General features: G+C 34.0%; 1 protein-coding gene across 13 annotated transcripts in view; it reads right to left on the reverse strand.

Annotated features, from left to right (window-relative positions):
• Nucleotides 1–20838, reverse strand: part of Erbb4 (erb-b2 receptor tyrosine kinase 4) — a 1037871-nt gene that overhangs the window by 150247 nt on the left and 866786 nt on the right. For all 13 annotated transcript variants that reach the window (XM_074071632.1, XM_074071639.1, XM_074071638.1 and 10 more), the window contains one exon: nucleotides 17888–18073. In XM_074071632.1, the coding sequence (XP_073927733.1) occupies nucleotides 17888–18073 (186 nt within the window). The remainder of the gene's footprint in view (nucleotides 1–17887; nucleotides 18074–20838) is intronic.

The following is a 20838-nucleotide window of genomic DNA, read 5'->3' on the forward strand; positions in this document are numbered from 1 at the left end:
AAGCAGAGAAGACTTCATTAAGACAAATTTAATATTAAGGAACAAAGCTTTTCTTTATTCCTCAATGGTAAGAATGATAATTTCATTAAATTGTAAAGAAGGAACACTGCAATGTGCTTACAAAGTGAAAGTGAAACAATAGTTTTACTTGTTCTAATTACCCTGGAAATTAGTTTAAAATTTAAAATTAAAGAGTGATGAATTTTCCCAATTGTCTGTACCAACTTGTTTACAAAAAGCTTGATGTTTTCAAATGCTTTAGCATTTTCTGAATTTTCCAATGATAAAGACATTATGTACTTTTCAATTTACTGCACTGCTTATAATGCTTGAAAACAGAAGAAAGAATAAAAGACACAATTTCTGTTAGGCTGTCTACCTTGATTTGTAAATTTTTTTGACTTAGTTAAAATTTTTCAAAACAGTGAAAAAAGCAATCTTTCAAAATCAATTTACAAAGAAAAGTATCTAAAAACCATGTAGTTTGGCAATGAGAGAGCTAACACAAGGAATAATTTGGAAAACATTTCTCAGATGGATAAAATGTTAAATCTTCTACTTTCTTAAAACAGTCTCCTCATTTTAAAAGCACTTTTTCTTCAAAAGAAAGGTTTTAGATTTCCAGATGCTTTTATGTTACTATATGTCTATTCAGTAGAAAAAAAGGAGTTGGTCAAAGAAAGTATGCTTCCGTAAAGTACATTCCTGTTATATTAAGAAAAATATAGATTGCAAACATAACATGAAGTCCAGCTCAGCATTAAAACCACATCAGTGAATTTTAACACTTATATCCATAATGCACAAAATATAGGCTGAAGAGAGTTAAAGACCTCAATAAAAGTACTGAAAGCAGAAAAACCAATATGGATGTTCATTACATATTTTATCAATGTGTAATGAATTATAATACAAAGATAACTTTGTAAATTTTCTTTTTCTTTAAGGGACCATTTCCAAAAAATCTTTAAATATTTAGTCCCCTTCCTCATTTCCACCCAACTTCATGAATTGTGGATATGGTTCCAGTAACACATCACAGACCCCTCTGTTGTCCTGGGATATAGTTCATCTGAACTAATTTTAAGGACTGAGTGACTGTATCCTTTCACTTATCTGATGTTTCAATGCAATATTAACCATGCCTTCTCTGATCTTTTCATTGTAAAGATGTCCTTCCTTAAGAGAGAAGGTAAAAGTCAGAAATAAGAAGGCTGTTCTTCTCCTCCTTCTTTCTCTTCTCCTCCTCCTCCTGCTCCCCTTCTCCTCCTCCTCTTCTCTTCTTCCTCCTTCTCCTCTTCCTCTTCTTCTTTTCATTATTATTTATTATTTTCTCTTTATTAAGTCTTAACTTTCCCCAAATAGTGGAATAAGTCTGCCTGTGCTGAAAACTATTTTTCAAAGCCCTTCCCATTGATCATTGAACTTAGCACAGCCTCAATTCATTCAGCACATTAGCCTTTGTGATAATCCTGCTTTCAAGTTTTGGAGAGTTTCATTTGTACAGGATTTTATACCTTGTTTTCTTGTGAAGATCCTTTATATATCCTTAAGTAATGCAAAAATGCCTATTAAGATCCAGTCCAGTAAGTGTTAGTGATACTGCTGATACCAAAAGCTCATTTTGCTCATTATCCATTTCTTTATATTATTACAGAAACACCTGTACCCATAAATGTTCCCAACTCACCTGCTAATATATATTAGTTATATATATGCCATACATATAAACATATGTCATATAATCACTATTCTAACCAGTGGAAACACAAGCATGAAGAATGCACAGTGTCTCACCTCTAAGAATCATAGTTTGGTAATGGAGAGGAATTTGTGCAAATAATTACAATGCAATGGAATTTATTAAATAGACTTTTTTCAATCCTATGGAAGCATACAAAAGAGAGCAGACACCTGATGGGGACAGAGAAGGTGCCAATAAACATTTAAGATGACATTTAATCTGAGTTTGAATCCCAAATAGGATCAATAGAAATTTTTTTTCAAAAGATATCCAGCAAGCTTATCAATGTTACTCTTCTGAATCTATACATGGTGTTATATATTGGTTTCTAGAGGGAGGGACCAATTTTCTCTCTACTGTGATTATGTCTCAGAAATTGATAACACTTGCCTTTCAGCATGGCATGTTGCAAAGTGATATTTCTCCATTTGTTTAATATTTCTTTGCTCAAATATAGAAATTTCCAGTCAAGTATTTTTTCTTGGATTTCAGAGATGCATACTAAAACCTCTCTAGGATGCAAGAGCTTTGATAAGTCACAGAAAAATGAATCAAATTATTCTAACTCAGTCTATATGGTTAGATACTTGCATTAAATTTTTTGTTTTCAGAACAAAATAAGAAGAAGTCAAGCTGGGTTTTTTTTTTTTTACCTACAATATTCATTAATTTCCTAGTCAAGACTTTGAAGTCCAAGTACTGCTCATTTATTTGCTTCAACAAGACTCACAGTTAAATTTGGTTGGTTTGACTTGTCTTCCCTTATGCCCAAAAGACAATCAACTCTTGAATTTTCCTGTCAGGTCATGTAGCCGCTTCCCTTACTCTTCAATGGGTAAATGAGTACCAGAGTTCAACATTGGGAAGGAAGTCTTTCTAATAAGCTGTCTGAATCCTTTCATTTCCTCATGGCACAGAAGATGTTTTTCATAAGATCTTCATCTAGTGGAATAAATTTAAATGCTTATACTGTAGAAATTTCCTCTTGTGCATATTTTCCTCTTTTTCTTTTCTATACTAGTTTGTTCATTTTTATCAGCACTCCCAATTTCTCACCACATAGAAGGCATCATTAACCTCTTAGTATGCCTAGGCATCCAGCTAAACTGAGTTCTTTACCCATTTAATTTATGCATGTAAATTCTTTCCACATGTGTGTTATATTAATCCTCACAACTATTCCAGACAATAACTTGTGCTATTATCAATTTACAAATGAGTAGCCTTAGCTAAGAAAGGTTAACTGGAACAAAACCAGAGACACATGGTGGAGATAGGGTCCACATTGTTTTTTATCTAGGAATCAATAAAATTACTTAGATTCTTTTGATTTTCTGAATTTCTTCTTGGATTATTACTTTCACTTCACCCAGGAACTCTTCATTCTCTCTAATAAACTGGAGCATAGAAAAGCATTCCTCAAGTCCTTTACTTTTTGTACAGGAGGTCTGCTTACATTTATAGCACATATAATTGGTGAGTGCCTTAGGCAAAAAGACAAACATAGCACATGGCCTGCAGGTTGCTGGAATAGTTTCTTGGTGCCAGACTGTTTGGGCATCAGCATGAATCAGTCCTTTGTGGCTTCCTTCTGAACATTCATTCTATAACACAATCCAGGAAACTCTCTCTTTACTCTGGTCTTCATAGCATAGAAGAGTAGGGGAAGGTTCTTTCTCTGTTAGTATGACTATGTCCCATGTAACTGTGATAGTATGACTTGTTAAGGCTCTTTTCTATGGTTCTGTCATGTTCTGTGTTAATCTGGGTGACTACTACACTTCTTAATCAATGTGCTATTTGAGTCAGAGAACAACCAGGTGAATAAGCCCTGAATTGGCAGACAGCGGGGTGGGGGGGTGGGGGGGTGGGCAGGGAGAGAGAGAGAGAGAAAGGAAGAGAGACTCAGAGACAGGTAAAAAAGAAAGGCATTATAATGTCAAGGAACATAGTACATCAAGAAGACCAAAGAAATCTTATAAGAGTACTTTGTTTTGGGATCCTGATAAACTCTTTGAGGAGAAATAAACTAGGATATTTGCCATTAATTTTAGATACAGTAATCCAAAAAGCACTTTACTAAACATAATCTTTCATTCATCACAAATAACTGCAGGAGGCTCTTTTCCTTCTGAGTTCAATGCCTAGATACCAGTAGGTGAGATCATTATTTATATCTCATACAAACTGTTAAGTGGCCCCCAAAGGGATCTTCCTGTTTGAGGTTTGGACTGCTGGCTATAAAAAGAATTAGCACATTTAAAATTCCCATATCTTATGGATGACTGTCTTCTGATGTATGTGTGTGTGTGTGTGTGTGTGTGTGTGTGTGTGTGTAAGGGGAAATTATTTATGACCACCACCTATAATCTTTCATAATTTCAATTTATAAAGAATTTGATTGTGGTTTTTGAATCTGCTAATAATGCACACATAAGTTCACTTAGTTATGTGCAGTATAAAAGGACTCAGTGATTCCATGGGCATTTTCCCTTTGTCCTCTATGGCCATGTTTATGACGATATCCCTTACTAGAATATCATCCACTATGTTTACATGTTGGTGAAAACAGAAGGCAAGCTCTATTCAAATGTCCTGAAAATCTGTATTTTATTTCAGCCACTTTAAGGAATTGGGAATATTACTTGACAGATTTGACTGAGTGGCCAAGGTACTAACACTTCTTCTGCCTAGTTTTAAAAATCTCCCATTATATTTATAACACAGATTTCACTTTATATATGCAAGGATGTATTTTTAAGTGCTTTAGAATTATTAATGACCAGAGCTCACCCAGGAGTGATCGCCTTTGAGATCTAAAAATCACAATTCTTTAAGCATAAAAAGTACAATTAAATTTATCTACCTTATTTGACCCAAAGTAGAGGTTTTTAGATTCATTCCTTCCAGTAGGGAAAAAGTACACCTCAGGTAGTATTTTCTTATTAATCAACTCTTATTCAGAGTGGTAAGAAAGTAAGCTGGCTGAATAAGGCAATCCATATTTTTCCTGCCGATGTTATATGTGCTTTGAGGATAGAAAAATTTAGACATTCCAATATAGCAGTTTCTGTTGACAAGAAATTCAATTATTACATTGCAATGGGGATTGTTTACTGATAAAATTCCTGATTCTAATAGTCCATCCCAATATTTTCTAGGTGGACAAATTGTTTATCAGATTCTCCTACACTCAGCAATAAGGAAAACAAAACACAAAAATCAAAAAAGCCAAACAATAAAAAATAGGACATTATTTCTGATGCTTTGAGAATTACTATTCTGTGAGTTGCATTTTCAGTCTTTATTATAATTCTCCCTTGCCTACAATCCAATTTCTTTCAGATCCATATGGTGCCAATTTCTTGAACGCTTACTGTAGCAATATTAAAAATCTCAATCTAAATATCAAATTAGCCCCCAAATCATATGAAATAAACCCATGTGGGCTCACAAAATTTACCCTTAAAGCTTTGAAATTCTACTTGTTTGTTTCTGTTTCTTATCTTATGAAGAATAAATTGTTTTTAATGCTGCATTTTATAAAGGACTTAGAATGTGTGGGTGTCCCCCAAAGTACTTGACTTATATGGAATTTTTAAAAGCAATCATAACTGGGAAAAATCTCAATATTTGAGCCGTGATAATAAAAATTGCTTTGAGCTGAGATTCCATGTTCTGTATCACAGTCTACGTAAGAATTTCACAGCCAGGTAATAAACCTGGAAAATATGGGTTTATAATGGAAGTGTTGACAGACTAGCAGGTGCTGTTGTAATATCTTGAATCTTATTTAAAAGAAATTTTCAATAATGTTTTCCCAAGCCAATTTATTGGGGAATTTAAGTTTAAAAAGAATTTCCACTGCCTCTACCTTGATGATTGATGAAAGTGTGGGGGATTTGTGATCAGATACCTCAGGGCACCTATAAATGAAATCATGGGCACTTGTAACAGGGGACTAAGCATGGAGAAAATTTGGTCTTGTAGGAATCGGTCCAAATCAAGTCCCATTTTGATGTAATTGCAGTCCACAGGTGTCATATGGATAACACCCCTCTGTTCTCAAGGGTGGGAGTAAACACTAGAATAAAATATTACATTTTTCAGTCATGCTTAATGGAAAATTTTTGTGGCAGGACAATAAAAAGGGTCACTATGTCTAAGACAGTGAATCTGGAGTGCCCAAGTCCTAATAGTGATATACATTGGCTGCACTTTTCCACATTCTCCACAAAACTGTGGTACAAGATGCCTAGTGTAGCTAAACTTTATACTTAATATTTTACTGATTATAATAAAAAGTAAGTACTATTTCCTTCAGTGATGTAATTAAGGTGAAAAATCAGTTAAGCATGAGTATTACTAATCTGAGGTCACTGCTTTCTCCCATCCCTAATGCTTTGCAATGCAGTGGCCCTGAGAGATAGATAGATAGAGATAGAGAAAAGTGAGAGAGAGAGAGAGAGAAAGAGAGAGAGAAAGTGCTTAGATCAAGCAGAGGAGAAGATGAGACGATTTGTGGGAGAATCGCAGCCCCATGTTTATTAACTGTGTGACCTTGGACATAGTGCATATCCTCTTAAAGTTTCAGTGTTTTCTTCTAAAAGGGAAAGAATATGAACAATGAAAACAAGAGTTATACTACTAATGATATCAGGTAACATTATTGAGTACTAGGAAATACAAGACACTGTGTGGATACTTTATATTCATCAATTCATTTGAACATTTAATCATCTCTCTCTATCTCTCTCTCAACTTTTTTGTACAACTTAAAAAGGGGTATTCTCAGCATAACGTCAGGCATAATTTAAATGTAAATTTTTATTAGGAGAGTCTTCTGTTTTATAAACAACACTTCAGTTAAAGAATCATGAGAGTCACTATTTTCCACTATTGCTATTACCTCAAATTGTCATTGTGGATCTACATGAAACCACACTACAACAAAGTAAATTGTTTTTTAAAATCCCTGATTAGCATAATTTAAGGTTGCTTGTGCATTTGGGGCTGGGCAGAATTCATGAAATTTTCTCAGCTGCACAAGAAAAAGAACTATACGTTTTAGATTGAGGGACTACCCATATTCTAGTTTAGCCCTATATTCTTCCAGTTTATACCATAATCAGTCATTTCAGGCAGACGTCTGACTTGACTGGCCAAACCTTTAAAGATATAGCCATTTAAAACATTTGAAGCAGAATATAAATAGATAGACTGAATAATTTTTAAAGTATAGAAAAAATGGTGTAGAAAGTATACATCACAAGTATACATTTCAATGTAAGCTCACAAGCTGAGTACTTGCATTTTACCAGCTTCCAGGTTAAGAAAGTGCTGAAATCACAAAAGCCACTCCATAGATATAAGCCAGATTTTAATGGAAATATTTAGACTTTCTAGAAATCAACTTAAGAATATCCTTTTATTTAGTACTCAATACATTCTTGATGAAAAATTCATAAATTCTATCTCATTTTAGTAAAATAACTTTGGTAAATCTTAAAACATGCAGGAAGACATAGAAGAGAGAGGGATCATTGATTTCATTTTAAAAAATAAAATAATTCTAATTTGAGGGTTCAGCTCAGTCTGGCATTTAATCTTCAAGGGAGTTCAGAACAAAATCCTTGGCTCAAACCTTATGTACTACAATTTCCAATGGAGCAGCTCCATTAGTAAGCTGCATCCATGCTAATGTGTTTGCTTGGGGCAATGATCATCACAGTCCAGGGTTCTGGTCCTTGCCAGGGCAAGTGTACCAGGATGGGGTGATATAGTATTCTAATTACACAATTAGCCTTGTCAAGGCTGGGGCATGGGGAATAGCAAGATCTTAAAGCTTCAAATGTGGCTGGCTGATAGATGGCTATCATTAAGGCCATCCTTTGTTCACTCTGTGGTGAGTAGATACTGAGCTTAGGGAAAGACTTCTTAATGAAGGATAAAATCCTTGACCCACAGTCACACTTGTTCATTTGCTCATAAACTCTCAACTCACCCTTCCTTTCCATGACACATATATTCTGCTCCTCTCTCACCTTAGCCTGATGAAAGCTAATGAACTAATCGATCAAATTTAGATGACAGGAAATTAAATTTTGTACAAATATTGTTTAGCCTAATACTTCTAACTGGTAATAATGGCTCTTGACATCCTACATAGTTTATTATATATACATATTTAACTGGATGTTGTAGGATTTAAACTACATAGAACTACTCTATATTCAAGACATAAATTCCTCCAACTAATACATTGACTTTCAAAATATATAAAATACTGCATATGTGCACATACATGTATATTTGCATGTGTATATGCATATGGACATACAAATATCCTACAATTTGTGTATATTTTGCTTCATCACACATGATACTAAATGGAATTATGGTAAATTTCTGAACTTTCTCAGAATAAAGATTGTCATTGAGTCTTAAATGGTTGATCTTATTCATTGTCAGCCTGTCTTCATTATCAATCTGAATTTCCTTTCTTCTGGTTCTATACCCTTGTGGCATTCATTGGGCTATCCTTCTGTAGCCAGTGACTTGTTACACTGCTTCCTTGTGCTAATTAGAGGGTGCAGTCGTAGGAGCGCAGATGTTTCCATCAAGTAATTGTAAGAGTGGTCCCTACTAGTGCTTCCTGTTTGTTGAATCCTTTCTATCATGTAACTATCCACATCCAAGTTCCTCTTCTTCATAGGCACCATCCTAAAATATTTTTGTGAAAATATATAGAGGATATCTTTTGAAGTAATACTGCCAAATAACTAATACTAAAATAAAACTTTAGTTTCTATTTTATCCTGCAAAAGTTCAGAAGATACTTTTAAGTCATTATTACAAATATCTATCATGATAAGACTTGGGTGCTACTAAAAATAAAGAAGTAAGAGGTGGGTTTGCTTATAAAGGGAGGGAATAAGTTCACAAAATAGCTCTATATCATGATTTTGGTGGTGGTTATTTGAATCTACACATGTAATAAAAATTCACAGAACTATATACACACACAAAATTGCAAATGAGTTCATGTAACACTGGTGATATGTGAATAAACTCTGTGGATTGCTCCTGTCAATTTCCTATTCATAATATTGCACTAAAATTATGTAAGATGTTATCATCAGACAAATGGGTGAAGAACAAATGTAATCTCTACTTAAAATTTTTGTAACTTCCTATTAATCTATAATTAGTGTGAAATTTTCATCAAAATGAAAAGGTTTTTAATTTAGCTTGTTTTAAAGGTATCTTGAGAAAGAATGGGACATGGCTAAGTTGTAGAAAAAAAGTAAATCTGTGTTGTCTTCTGTACCACTATAATTTTTCTTTTTCCAGGTAAATTGCACTGTCTCATTCCTTGTTTCTCCTATCTGCAGCACAGTGCTAGTCTTCTCTTTTCAAGTTACTTTAGATAACTTGCAATCTGTAGGAAAAACAGCATTGTATGCACACATCTGAGTGATCATGAATATAATTCACAACTTTCTGAGATAAATACTGTTAACACCCATCTACCTCTACAGTTAGAGAAACAAAGCCATAGGGGAGCAATCAATTAGATATGGCAGTCCTACAGCTTTGGTTTTGCACTTGAGAAAATCACTGTGTTCCTAAAATTTGCTACAATACTAAGAATCACACAGTCATGACTAATAGATGTAATTGTGAACACTTTACACACATGAAGTACAATTTAGTCCATTTGGATTGGACAGTGTTCACTTCTCTTACAAAAAAAAGTACATTAAAAGTACTAGCTAAAGCATAAATTCACAGAAAGGAAATTAAGTTACTTACTTTCTGGATATGTGTACTAGCTAAATGAAAACCTTTTACCTTATAGAAAGGGTAACTTACAAGCTGAATTAGAGTTGCTCAGCATGCCAAACAAAGCCACAGGCAAAGCAAAGCAAAATGGAAGCTTGCTATTTCACAGGTTTGCCAAAAAAAAAAAAAAAAATCCTAAATGGCTTCTGCTCTAACTGAGAGACCTTCATATTTCTTGCAAACCCCAGAAAATAATTAAGCTTTCAGTGTAATTCTGGAACCTGTGGTCTAGAAACTGCCTCAATAAACTTTATTTTCATAGGGAGTATTGAGATTCTCTTCTATCCCTTACTACCTTTTATATATCATCCTCCTTTAAAGCAATGAAAATTTGACACACAAATAACAAGAATGAGATTGTTTTAGGGATGGGATAAACATGATTCAAATTCAGCCAGGTGCTTTATCACCAATTTGGGAAGTTTCAGTGTTATTAGACATTCTGATATAAAGATGGAGAGGCAACACTTGGTGGAAAGGGGAGATTTTAAAAATCACCCTTGGAAGACAAACCAAAAACACAAAAGTACTTGGAAACAAAAATAAGATAGCTCCCTCATTTAAAGTTCAGTAGAGGGAAAAGTTCATTAGAGCTCACATGTCTTGCAGAATTAGGGGCTGGGAGTGGGATTGCTTATCTAAACTGGCCAGATAGGGTATGAATTCAAGTCCTGACTTTGTCATCAAGAAGAAAAGAGACTTTATGTAGATTCTGTCACCTGTTTAGGCTTCAGTGCTCCTATCTCTGATGCAGCAACATTGGATGGTCTTTAAGGTGGTTTCTGAGCACCTAAGAACACTTTGCCTTCCACGTCTCTCAATACCTCTGCTGCTGCAAATATAGCTCAATTTTGTTTGTTTCTATTTACAAGTAAGATTTCACATGAGGCAGATCCACAACTTAAGAAAATTTTAAATCACTGAACTAGATGATTTTCTGGGTCTCCTTATTGCACCAATATTTCAGCAGGTTCTGGTGTGCATTTTTAAAGATCTGCCTGTTCCACAAAGGGCCTTTTCTGGGATAGGGTTTTTCCATGTCATTTTTCTTTTGCCTTCCCTTCCTTTAGTATACCCAGAAAAAAATAAGTTTTTAAGTGTTTTTATATTGTAAAATCTAAAATTAAATTTCCAAAGCATCAATCACTTTAGTTTCATTGTTTGAGAAATTGACTTATTTTTAATCTAATAGTAGAGATAAGGGTGGTGCGTCAAAGGCCAAACTGAAGAGGGAAAGGGGAATCATTGGTGACAGCTCCAGAAGACTGGGAGTGGGATGAGGAGGGAGGACCTCGGGTCCTACTCTCATGCTGTCCCAAAGATGGGTTGAGCCTCTCATGGGATGGCATATGGATGCACACCCAGGTCCCCCCAGCCTGAGGCAAGGGTTTGTGGAAACACACCCTGGGTAGCTTGATGGAGGAAGCTAGTTATGTGACATAGAGCCCTGTCACTACAGCCATCACCTTGTGGCTTGTGAGCAAGTCCACCCAACCACCAGCCAAAAGAATAAGAGAGAGAGAGAGAGAGAGAGAGACAGAGACAGAGACAGAGACAGAGAGAGACTGAGAATAGGATTTGGAAGCTATGTCACTGTGCATGCCTGACAAAAAGTTTGGAGATATCTTGTAGGGACTTCCCAATATATGATTAAAACAAGATTTCTACTTCTGTTCTGATAGATGTATACCAAGTTGTAATATTTTGCTGCTTAGCTTTGCTAAAATATGATTTAAAAATAAAAATGATATATTTAGGAAATACAATATGTTGCCTTAAAATACATATACATTGTGAAATAACCACCATTAACTAACATATCCATTATCTCATCTAGCTAACATTTTTTATGCATGTGTGGTGAGAACACTTGAAATGCACTTTTAGAAAATTTCAAGCATATGACACACAGTTATTAACTACAGTTACACATTAGGTCTCCAGAACATACTCATCTTATGTTTATAACATTTGAGCAGCACCACCACTATCTCCATCCCACCACCCTGGTAACTACTGCTCTATTCTGTGATAACTTGGAACAATTTTAATTTAGAGAAAAGCCAGGGACTGGTGGCTCAAGCCTGAATGCTAGCTGCTCCAAAGGTGGAGAGCAGGAGATCATGGTTTGAGGCCAGCTTGGGCAAGAGTACTCTGAGACCACCATCTCAGTCAATAGCTGGGTGCAATGGTATGTGCCCATCATCCCATCTTGTGTGGAAAACACAGGAGGATTTCAATCCAGGCCAGTCTGGGCCAAAAAACTGAGACCCTATCTCAAAAATACCCAGAGCGACAGGGCTGAGAACCACCTCAAGTGAGAAGTATAAAGCTCTGAGTTCAAACCTGATGCCACCAAAAGAAAATAAAATAGTATGTTCATATTCCTTGAATCTGGTGTCTCAGATCAAGTGTATTTATGTTTAACATGAGAGATAATTAAAACCAGAACCTCTCTGGAGCAGATTTGTCTTCTGTCTTAGAATAAACCTCAAGAGAAGCCTTTATGTGTGGAAAAGTAAAGCAATGGTCTTTTGAAATAGAAAGCCTTGAAAACATTGCTCTGTGCAATTAAAAAAAGTTGATATTTATTATGCAGTATTGTGTCTGGCAAAATTGGTTAAGATATTGACACATTTTATTATTTCATTTAAGTGTGACAACAACCTTATGAGGTAGATATTAATAGATCTGATTTTCAGATAAAGAAGTTAGGATAGTTTCAGAAACCCCAAATTTTATAGCTAATGAATGGAAGAGGTAAGATGCAAAGCCAGAAATTTCTGATTACAAAATCTAGTTTCCTTCTATAATAAACACAGTAGGTTTTAATGAATATTCACTATATTCATGAATACAAATGAATAAAGGATATGTGGATATATTCGTGTTCTGTAGAAACTTTTTTCTTACTTCTCAGATAAGTATCAGTTACTCTTATTCATTTATTTATTAAACTTGGGTAAATATAGGCTTGGTTCATTTTATTCAGGTATAAGCATGGTCATTTGACACAAAAGGAAATGATTCTTGAAGGAATTACAACTGTTCCAAGATTCAAACCCAGATTCTTATTTCTCTATGGTTCATGTTCTTTCTGTTACCTTAAGCTGCATTTCTGCACAAGTCATGACTAATTAGTTTTGATGATAACAAATATTGAATAATGTATTAATTTGCTGCATATTATAGTAGCATCTTTGAAGCATTGAACTGCTGGTTGCAAACATGCAGAGTTGAATCATCACATCAATTACACCACAGCATTAAAATTGTATCTGCTTGATAGCTGAGGAAACAGATTTAAAGGCATTAGGAAATATGTCACTTCAGATGACAGGAGGTGGGGCTAAATCTGAAACCAAGTACTATTTCTTTTTATCTCCTAATATAATATCTATAAAGGCTACCATCTCTCATTTCTCACTACATGAAGCAACATATATTTTTTGGTTTTCTTGGTTATTATGTCCACCTTTCCAAATGAAATATAAAAATTGATACAGTTTTTTTTCATTTTATTCTTTCTTTTTCCCAGAGCTTGGGATATTCACTCTCTCTTAACTCACTACATGGTGTTTTCTTTTTTGTATCAACTTAACCAAACCATTGAGGTGCCTAGACGCTAGGTTATATGTGATTTGGAGTATGTCTGTGAGTGTTTCTGGATGAGATTAACATTTGGTTTGGTAGACCAAGTGAAACACACTGCCCTTCCTAGGTTGGGTGGGCCTCATCTAATCCACTGAAGGCTGACTCCTGAGTAAGAGAATTTCCCAGGTCTGATTGCCTTGGAACTGACACTTTTCCCCTTCAGTTGAACTTGGCTGGCTTTTGGACTGGAATTATACCATCCACAAATCAGGTTGTCTGGTCTATGAACTGGGACTGAAACTAAAGAATTGGCATTCCTGGGTCTCCAGGGGACCTTGGGATCTAACCGCTCTAATATCATAAACTAATCCTTATAATAAATCTCTTTATATATTCATGTTCATCCTGTTGCTTTTGATTTTCTGGAGAGCCCTGGGTGATACACTTTAAAAAAATGTTTTAAGTTTTTAAAAAATTCTCCTTTGGGATTCAATTCTCAAATCTCTAATTAAGATATGATTAAGAAATGTCCAGAGACCTTGCAAAAGCTCTCGTTAGGTTGCCTCTTCAGTGAAAAAAATATTAAAAACTGGATATCTATGAAATAATCAATGACATCATGTTTTAAAATGAGTTCTTTATCTTGAGCATAGTGTTCAATGTGAATTCCTGAAGGTATTTACCATTGAGTTGGATTCATGCCACTCACTTTCTTCAAAGATCTGACAATTCATCAGAATGTACAAAGCATTCAAATTTAAATAACAGTAGCAAAATTATAAATAGTAAGCTATACCCTTTTTCTCCCCAAAAGTGGCTTCTATGATTATAAAATAAATCACTATTTTAATTTTAAGTTTGAATTGTCATTACATAGAGCTTAGCTATGCCACTAATGCTATGAATTGTAATCTCAATATTTACTTTCTATTCTGCTTTTATAAAATATAAAATTTCTTTGTCAAAACATACTCAAAGGACCTATTCAATTGATATTCACAAATTTCTAAACAGTATCAATGTCATTATTATACTATTAAGTATAATAATAGGTGACACTTTAATCTTTTCTAAAATCTTAGTGGTGTCTGTTTCATCTCTATTTAAAATTTTATAGTTTATGTATATGTATATGAAACTGAGAGCATATCTACAGATTCTATAGACTCTGGTCTTGACTAGAAACAAATCAGAAATATCAGCACCTATTTCATGCATTTAACTTGCGTCAGGTTTGAAGTTAATTTTTATTCACTCTGAAGGTAATGGCTAGATCAAATGAGAAGTGATAGTGTCCTGCCATTCTGTGTGGTTGCTGTTGGAGAAAAATAGAAAACAGTAAAGAGAGAAGGTAAAGGAGGGCTCTGCCCACATAATACATTTAAGCCTTAGGAAAACTTCTTATTTCTTCATACTGGAATCTACTGTCTTTCCAACCATCATGAACTACTTTCTTGCACCTAGAGGGGTTCTTCTCTCCTCTTTCCCCTCCCATTATCCTCCACTCTGCCAAAAAAAAGTAAAGAAAAACAAGGTCCACTAATACTTCTCTATGAGCCATAAGAAATCAGCTTTTACCAACTCCTACTAGAAATCTGATGTGGACAAGTAAAGAAACTTGGGATAAACAAAGTAGAATGAAAAATTTTTTTAAAACCCATTATTCAGACATCTACTAAACGAGTTTGAAAATCATGCTGACCTCTGAGATAATATAAGTGTTCTCAGAAAAATAAGTGCTAGAATCAATTATTTGCAAAAATGCCACTAAAAGGATCTTTATTCATAGGCTGAATTTAAATGACCTTCGTTAAGCATATAAGATTAATTTTAAATCTTAAAATACTGAATGATTTTTATTTTTATCTCTTTTCAGAAGAATTTTAAGGTGGGTAAATTTACAACTTAACCAAGCAGTCTGTGAGTCACCTTGAAGGGTACAGTGGACTTTTGTCATAGTTTTAGAATCACCCCCTTTATTACTTTCATTGGTTTACCAACCAACAAAATATCCCTGGGAACTCTCCACCTGAATTAAACTGCAAACAAGTAGGGCTCCAGAATACAATCTAAGAAAAAAGTAAAATAAACTAGCTAAGCTCTGAGGGAGGTTTTAGGACTATGAAAAATAGTGGCCTATACTCAATGTTTGGGTTTTACAAACACAGAAGCAGCAACAACTGAAACTACAAATAATGCTTTCTTTAGAGAGGAGTCAGAAACTAAAATTTGTGCAATAATAGGAGGGCAAACCTTTTCTAGCTTGAGATAGAAGTTAGAATTTTCTCTTTGCTCCTCTTCAATAAAGGACTGTCTTACTCTGAGAATTGCCCCAATCCTGTTCTTTGCTAGTTCACCAATGGTTTCACATGTTTTTAACATTATAAATAATATAACTTTTTAAAATGAAAATTAGAAGCCATAAGAGCACAAGTAGAATAAATAGCATCTGAGAATCCTGTATATAAAATCACAGGAAGATGGGAGATGCAAATTCTTTCTCATAAAGGTCAGAAATATTGAATATCGAACCTGAGATTGCCTCTTCCCCTCCCATCCACATAACTAGGATTTTAAAATCTGACACTTATATTAAAAAAAATACCATTAGGATGTTCTAGCTATATATATAAGTAACTCCTTATTGTACTCATGTCAGCTATTATCTAAAATAACAAATAATGTACACTCTGTTTTTATGCTCAGCAGTGTTGTTGACATATGAGAAATATTGTCTTGTCCTCATAATTTCTGTATGGAATAGACACTATTATTATTCCCAATTTCAGGTGGACACAGAGGTTAACTAGCTTGTCTGAGGCACATAACGAATAAGTGGTAATGATGAGATTTGAATCCAGACAATCTATTTCTAGAGTCTTTCTCTTTATAAGTTGATTTATCTCAGGTAGTTGAGATAATGGAAAACTGATAACAATACCTATGCTATTCACCATGAAGTTCCTTCACTCTAAGCCCATGAAACACTTTCCAGAATCTCTAATTTGTCAAAAACCTAACTTCCCAACTTGTTAGCAACAACTGTGAAGGAAAGGATGCTCATCCTACATCCCTAAAGCACCAAGAAGGTGCATGGTATTGGATAAACATTAAATAATACCATGTTCTGCTGGGCTTGCCAAATCAAATCAAATTCCAGATATAGCATATGCAGAATTAATATGGCTATCTTCTTCTAGCAGTGTACTTCATTATTATAATGCAAAAGAAATAGAACAAAACTACTAAATTAACATTTTGGTAATTATATTATGCAAATGAAAAGATGATTGCTTCTAGAGAATTTCTAAAGAATTGGGGGTCATATTTATGAGTTGATATAATGAATTAAAACCCATCACAGCCCTACTGTATTAGAAAGAGAAAATTTTCAACAAAGATCCTTGGTATACATAATCAAAGTGGTTTTTTAGAACACACAGAATGTATATTGGAAGTTGTACACTGGTGGAATACATGACATAAGTGCTTTGTTTAGTCACAGAGTGCTTCAAAAGTTTGAGGTAGGATTTAAATTTGGAGAATTTATATAAAAATTTAAAATTCTGGCCCCTCTTGAAAAATGGGAAGATAGGATTAACTCTGTTAATATTTTCCAAACCACAGTCTCTAGGGGGAGCAGATGCTCTCTGGTCACCACAGAGCCCCCTTCACCTTCACCCAGAGGCTTTGCTTACCTTCTTTATCTGTCTGAGCTTTGTTTCAAACAAAAACAGTCACCCTTAAAGACCAATGAACACAACCAAAATATCTAGGAAGATATTTAAATTTGATTATTTGTAATGCTGAGAATTGTACAGGCAATTTTAATAAAATATTATAAAAATGGAACTCAGACACCTGACCTTTGTAGGTTTTGTTTATTAACTTGACTGTACTAAAAAAAAAAATCAAATAATAGCAATTATTCCCTCTGATTAGTACAGTATAGTAAGCCTAACTTATTCACAATTCTAATACACACAGTTTTGACTAATTGCAATCCAAAAAATAATAGCATATTTTAAGAAATCAAAAGAAATTTCAAAACCCAAAATTTTAAATTTCCATGCATGCATTTCATAGCTCAGTTCATAAGGAGAAGCTCTCAGTCAGTCCCACATTATCCTCAGTTGTGTTTAAATCGTTGTGTGATCTGTTGAGTGTATCCCTGACCTTAATTTTGTGAAAATCTGTCTCTTCCAAACCAAATAGTACCCCAAAAGCAAAATAAAAGTAACGTACTTAATTTAAATGATAAAGTGAAAATTTTAGATTCACTTAAAGGCAGCATGTTTTTAGCTGAAGTTCAGCAGTGTTGTGGGGGAAATGAATAAGCAGCTAGTGTCTAACACTGAACTCTGTATATCCTGAGCATTTGTGATTTTTCCTCAGTGGCAATCTCCTTGGAACCATATACCCACTGATAATAAGGCTATACTGTAATTATTTTGGCATCTAGTCAATATAACACTAATGGCCTACTACAATAATCCCAAATTATATATAAGCAGATATGTGTTTGATCTGTGTTTTACATGTAAGTTCTTCCCTATAATTTGTCATTCAACATAGCAAATATATTTTATTTTATTTTATTTAAATAGGTTGAAAGGCTTGACACATTTTTAATATCCAAACTGTTCCAAATTAGGAGACAAAAAACCCAGGAATATCATCTGCATAAGAAATTATGGCACTTACCTTAGCTATCTGGACACACCAGTTCAGCAGTAGCTGTGACCCAATGTTATCCTTGTGTTCATGGACATAATCCAGCAGGCAGCCATGGGGCATAAGTTGAGTAACCAGTTGGATGGTTGGGCTTAGACACACACCCAATAAGCGAACAAGGTGTGGATGATCCATACTTGCCATGATCAGAGCTTCCTGTAAGAAAAAATATAATATCATAATTTCAACTCAAATGTCCTTACAATAATAGTAATTTGCATTGTACTAATTGTGTTAGTGATTTTGAAAATGTACTCCATGCAATCAATTAAATACATTTTCTAGCTATTGCAATTATCCTTAAGGTTATTTTATTCAATGAAATTAAATGACAAACAAAGTCTATACAGCCATAAAAATGGAATTGGCTATAGAATAATTGCCTATAAGATTAATACCAGTATTTTCATCCAAGCATAATTAAATAAATCCCAAATTACACCATTGAGTTTTAACTTGTGCTCTTGCTTCTAGACTCCAATAACTACAAATGCAGATATTTACAAGTAGAGTAAGGTGACCCTAACTTAAATTATCCATTACAAATGTAGACTTGGATTACATCTAATGGCAAAATGTGTAAATTATAAAAAATGTGAATATAAATAACTGCAAGCAATGAGTCCATTTCTAACTTACATAGCATAAACATTTTAAAAGATGTTTTGTCCCAAAACTTTATCTTTACTCAAATTTATTTCTTTTTCAAAATTGTAAGAGGTATCTTATTCATAGATTCATAAAATTTGAAAACTAGGTGATACCATAAAAATTTCTCTAGTGCAACTTCCTCATTTCTGAAATGATAGAACTGAGTTCCAATTTTTATATCATAATCATAAAAACACCTTTGCTTAATGTAGATAAAAAGTGGATATATAATGATTATTTTTGCATCCCGAAATTAGCCTCCAATCAAAAGTTGTTAGGTTTTTATTAAAATTTAAAACAAATATTATCATAAAGGATATGTGTATGTATTTTGTTATGGTTTGATACATGATTTTATACTTCAAAAGCAAATGATGACAAAAAATGTTGTTTGTCTTCTGTGAAAACAACAGTAAAGTTCTGCTTTTGTAAAACCACATAAGGTCATCTGCATAGTATTATTGTCAGTATTTAACTTGATACTAATCATGAGGAATCAATCAAATACTTTCATATCTTAGGACATTCTGGAAAGAAACTGGTCTGAACTCATTCAAAGTGTCAACGCTAATTTTCAAGCTAAAATTCATTAAAGAAATAGGGCAATTCTGGTCTTTGGCTCCTGGATTGGAAAAAGATAAAAACATTATACTGAAATTTATTGGGACAAGTGAGGAAATATGAGTAGGGACTATTATTATGTAATAGTACATAAATGTTAAATATTTAAGTGTGCTAATGGTTTATAAATATGTATATGTAGAAGAATATCATTTGATTTTAGAAGATCCTGAAATATTTATGATTAAAGTATTTTTGTCTCTACCACTTACTTTCAAAATGACAGAAAGAGAAAATATAGCTATGTATATTTTTATGTGGATATAAATGCATACAGATACACACACACTTATTTGGGGTGGAACACATGACAATTTGTTATCAGTTTATCTATATGAAGGTACAGAACATTTATTACATTATCTTTGTATCTTTTCTATAGGACAGAGAGCTATATCAAGTTTCTATTTAAAAATATCTCTGCAGATTGAACATAGAAATTATTTCCACTTCCCCTCAATTCCACTATATCTACCATAAAGGAATTAATAAGATGGGCTTAGAGAAAAGATAATAGAATAGAATAGAAAAAGTAAAAAAAAAAAAAAAAAAGTGACTTACTCATGGTAACTGACTGAGCAAACAAAGGATCCAAAGCCAAATTCAGTAGGGAAAGGAAAGTGAGAAAAACCCAATGATGTACACTATGAAAGACCCAAGAAATATTTACCAACAAAACTCTGTAAATGCAGAACATGGACTAATTTTTGTGGAGTGGGATATCAGCACAATGAAAAAAAATATTCTGGGAAAAGTAGATGATGTAAATTTATGTATGATGGAAATATGGACCACCCTTTAGTTCCTTCTCTGAAGTGAATCAAAATTCTGAGAGCTTTGCTTATAAACTAGAATTCGATGCTCAGCAAAATTACAACCAAGTGAGTGAACATAAAAGACATGTCAGACATGCAAGATGTTGAGAAAGGTATCTTCCCTGCTTTCTTTCTCTATTAGAGAAAAATAAACAGGGGGAAGATACTTATAAAAGAATAAATGAAAAGGAACCAAAAAAGAGACAGAAATCCAAAATGACAGTGAAGGAATATCCCAGAATAAAAGCTATACACCAGATTGACACTGCAGAAAGCCCACACAACATACCACTCTGGAAAAGGTAAACTGAGCTAATAGAATACTTCATGAGCTGAAATACATTACAAAGAATTTATTTTTCTAGAAGGAATTGAAGGTGAAATGAGTAATAGATACTCAGAAAACAGGTGAATTAAAGAGAAGAAATTAATTTGAGGCAAAAGGCAAAGATATGCCCAAGAAAAGAAAACATATTCACTACGCAGCACAGCTGGGGGTAGTTACACAATCATCACAATCTAAATACAAAACATTGACAAAAGCAGAAATCATAGGACTTCCGGAAGATAGGGAGAGAGGTCTGCACTTCAGGGCGGTGATGGAAGCGAGAGAAAGTACATTCCTGTGTGGAAAGTAGAAACTAGCATATGATGCATGAAAGTGAAAAATTCAGAGTTGACAGTATGAGCAGATTATTGAGGCATGTGGAGTTAAATAACAGAAAAAAACCCCAAAATGTTCAAAGTGGTTGCTTTGGGCAGGGGAAAGTAGGGGCAGGGAAGAAGGGCACCAGCGCAGTAATTTTCAGCATTAGCCATGTAAAACGTATTTAA

The sequence above is a fragment of the Castor canadensis genome, chromosome 4 (genome assembly GCF_047511655.1).
Source record: "Castor canadensis chromosome 4, mCasCan1.hap1v2, whole genome shotgun sequence".
Lineage (NCBI taxonomy): Eukaryota > Metazoa > Chordata > Mammalia > Rodentia > Castoridae > Castor > Castor canadensis.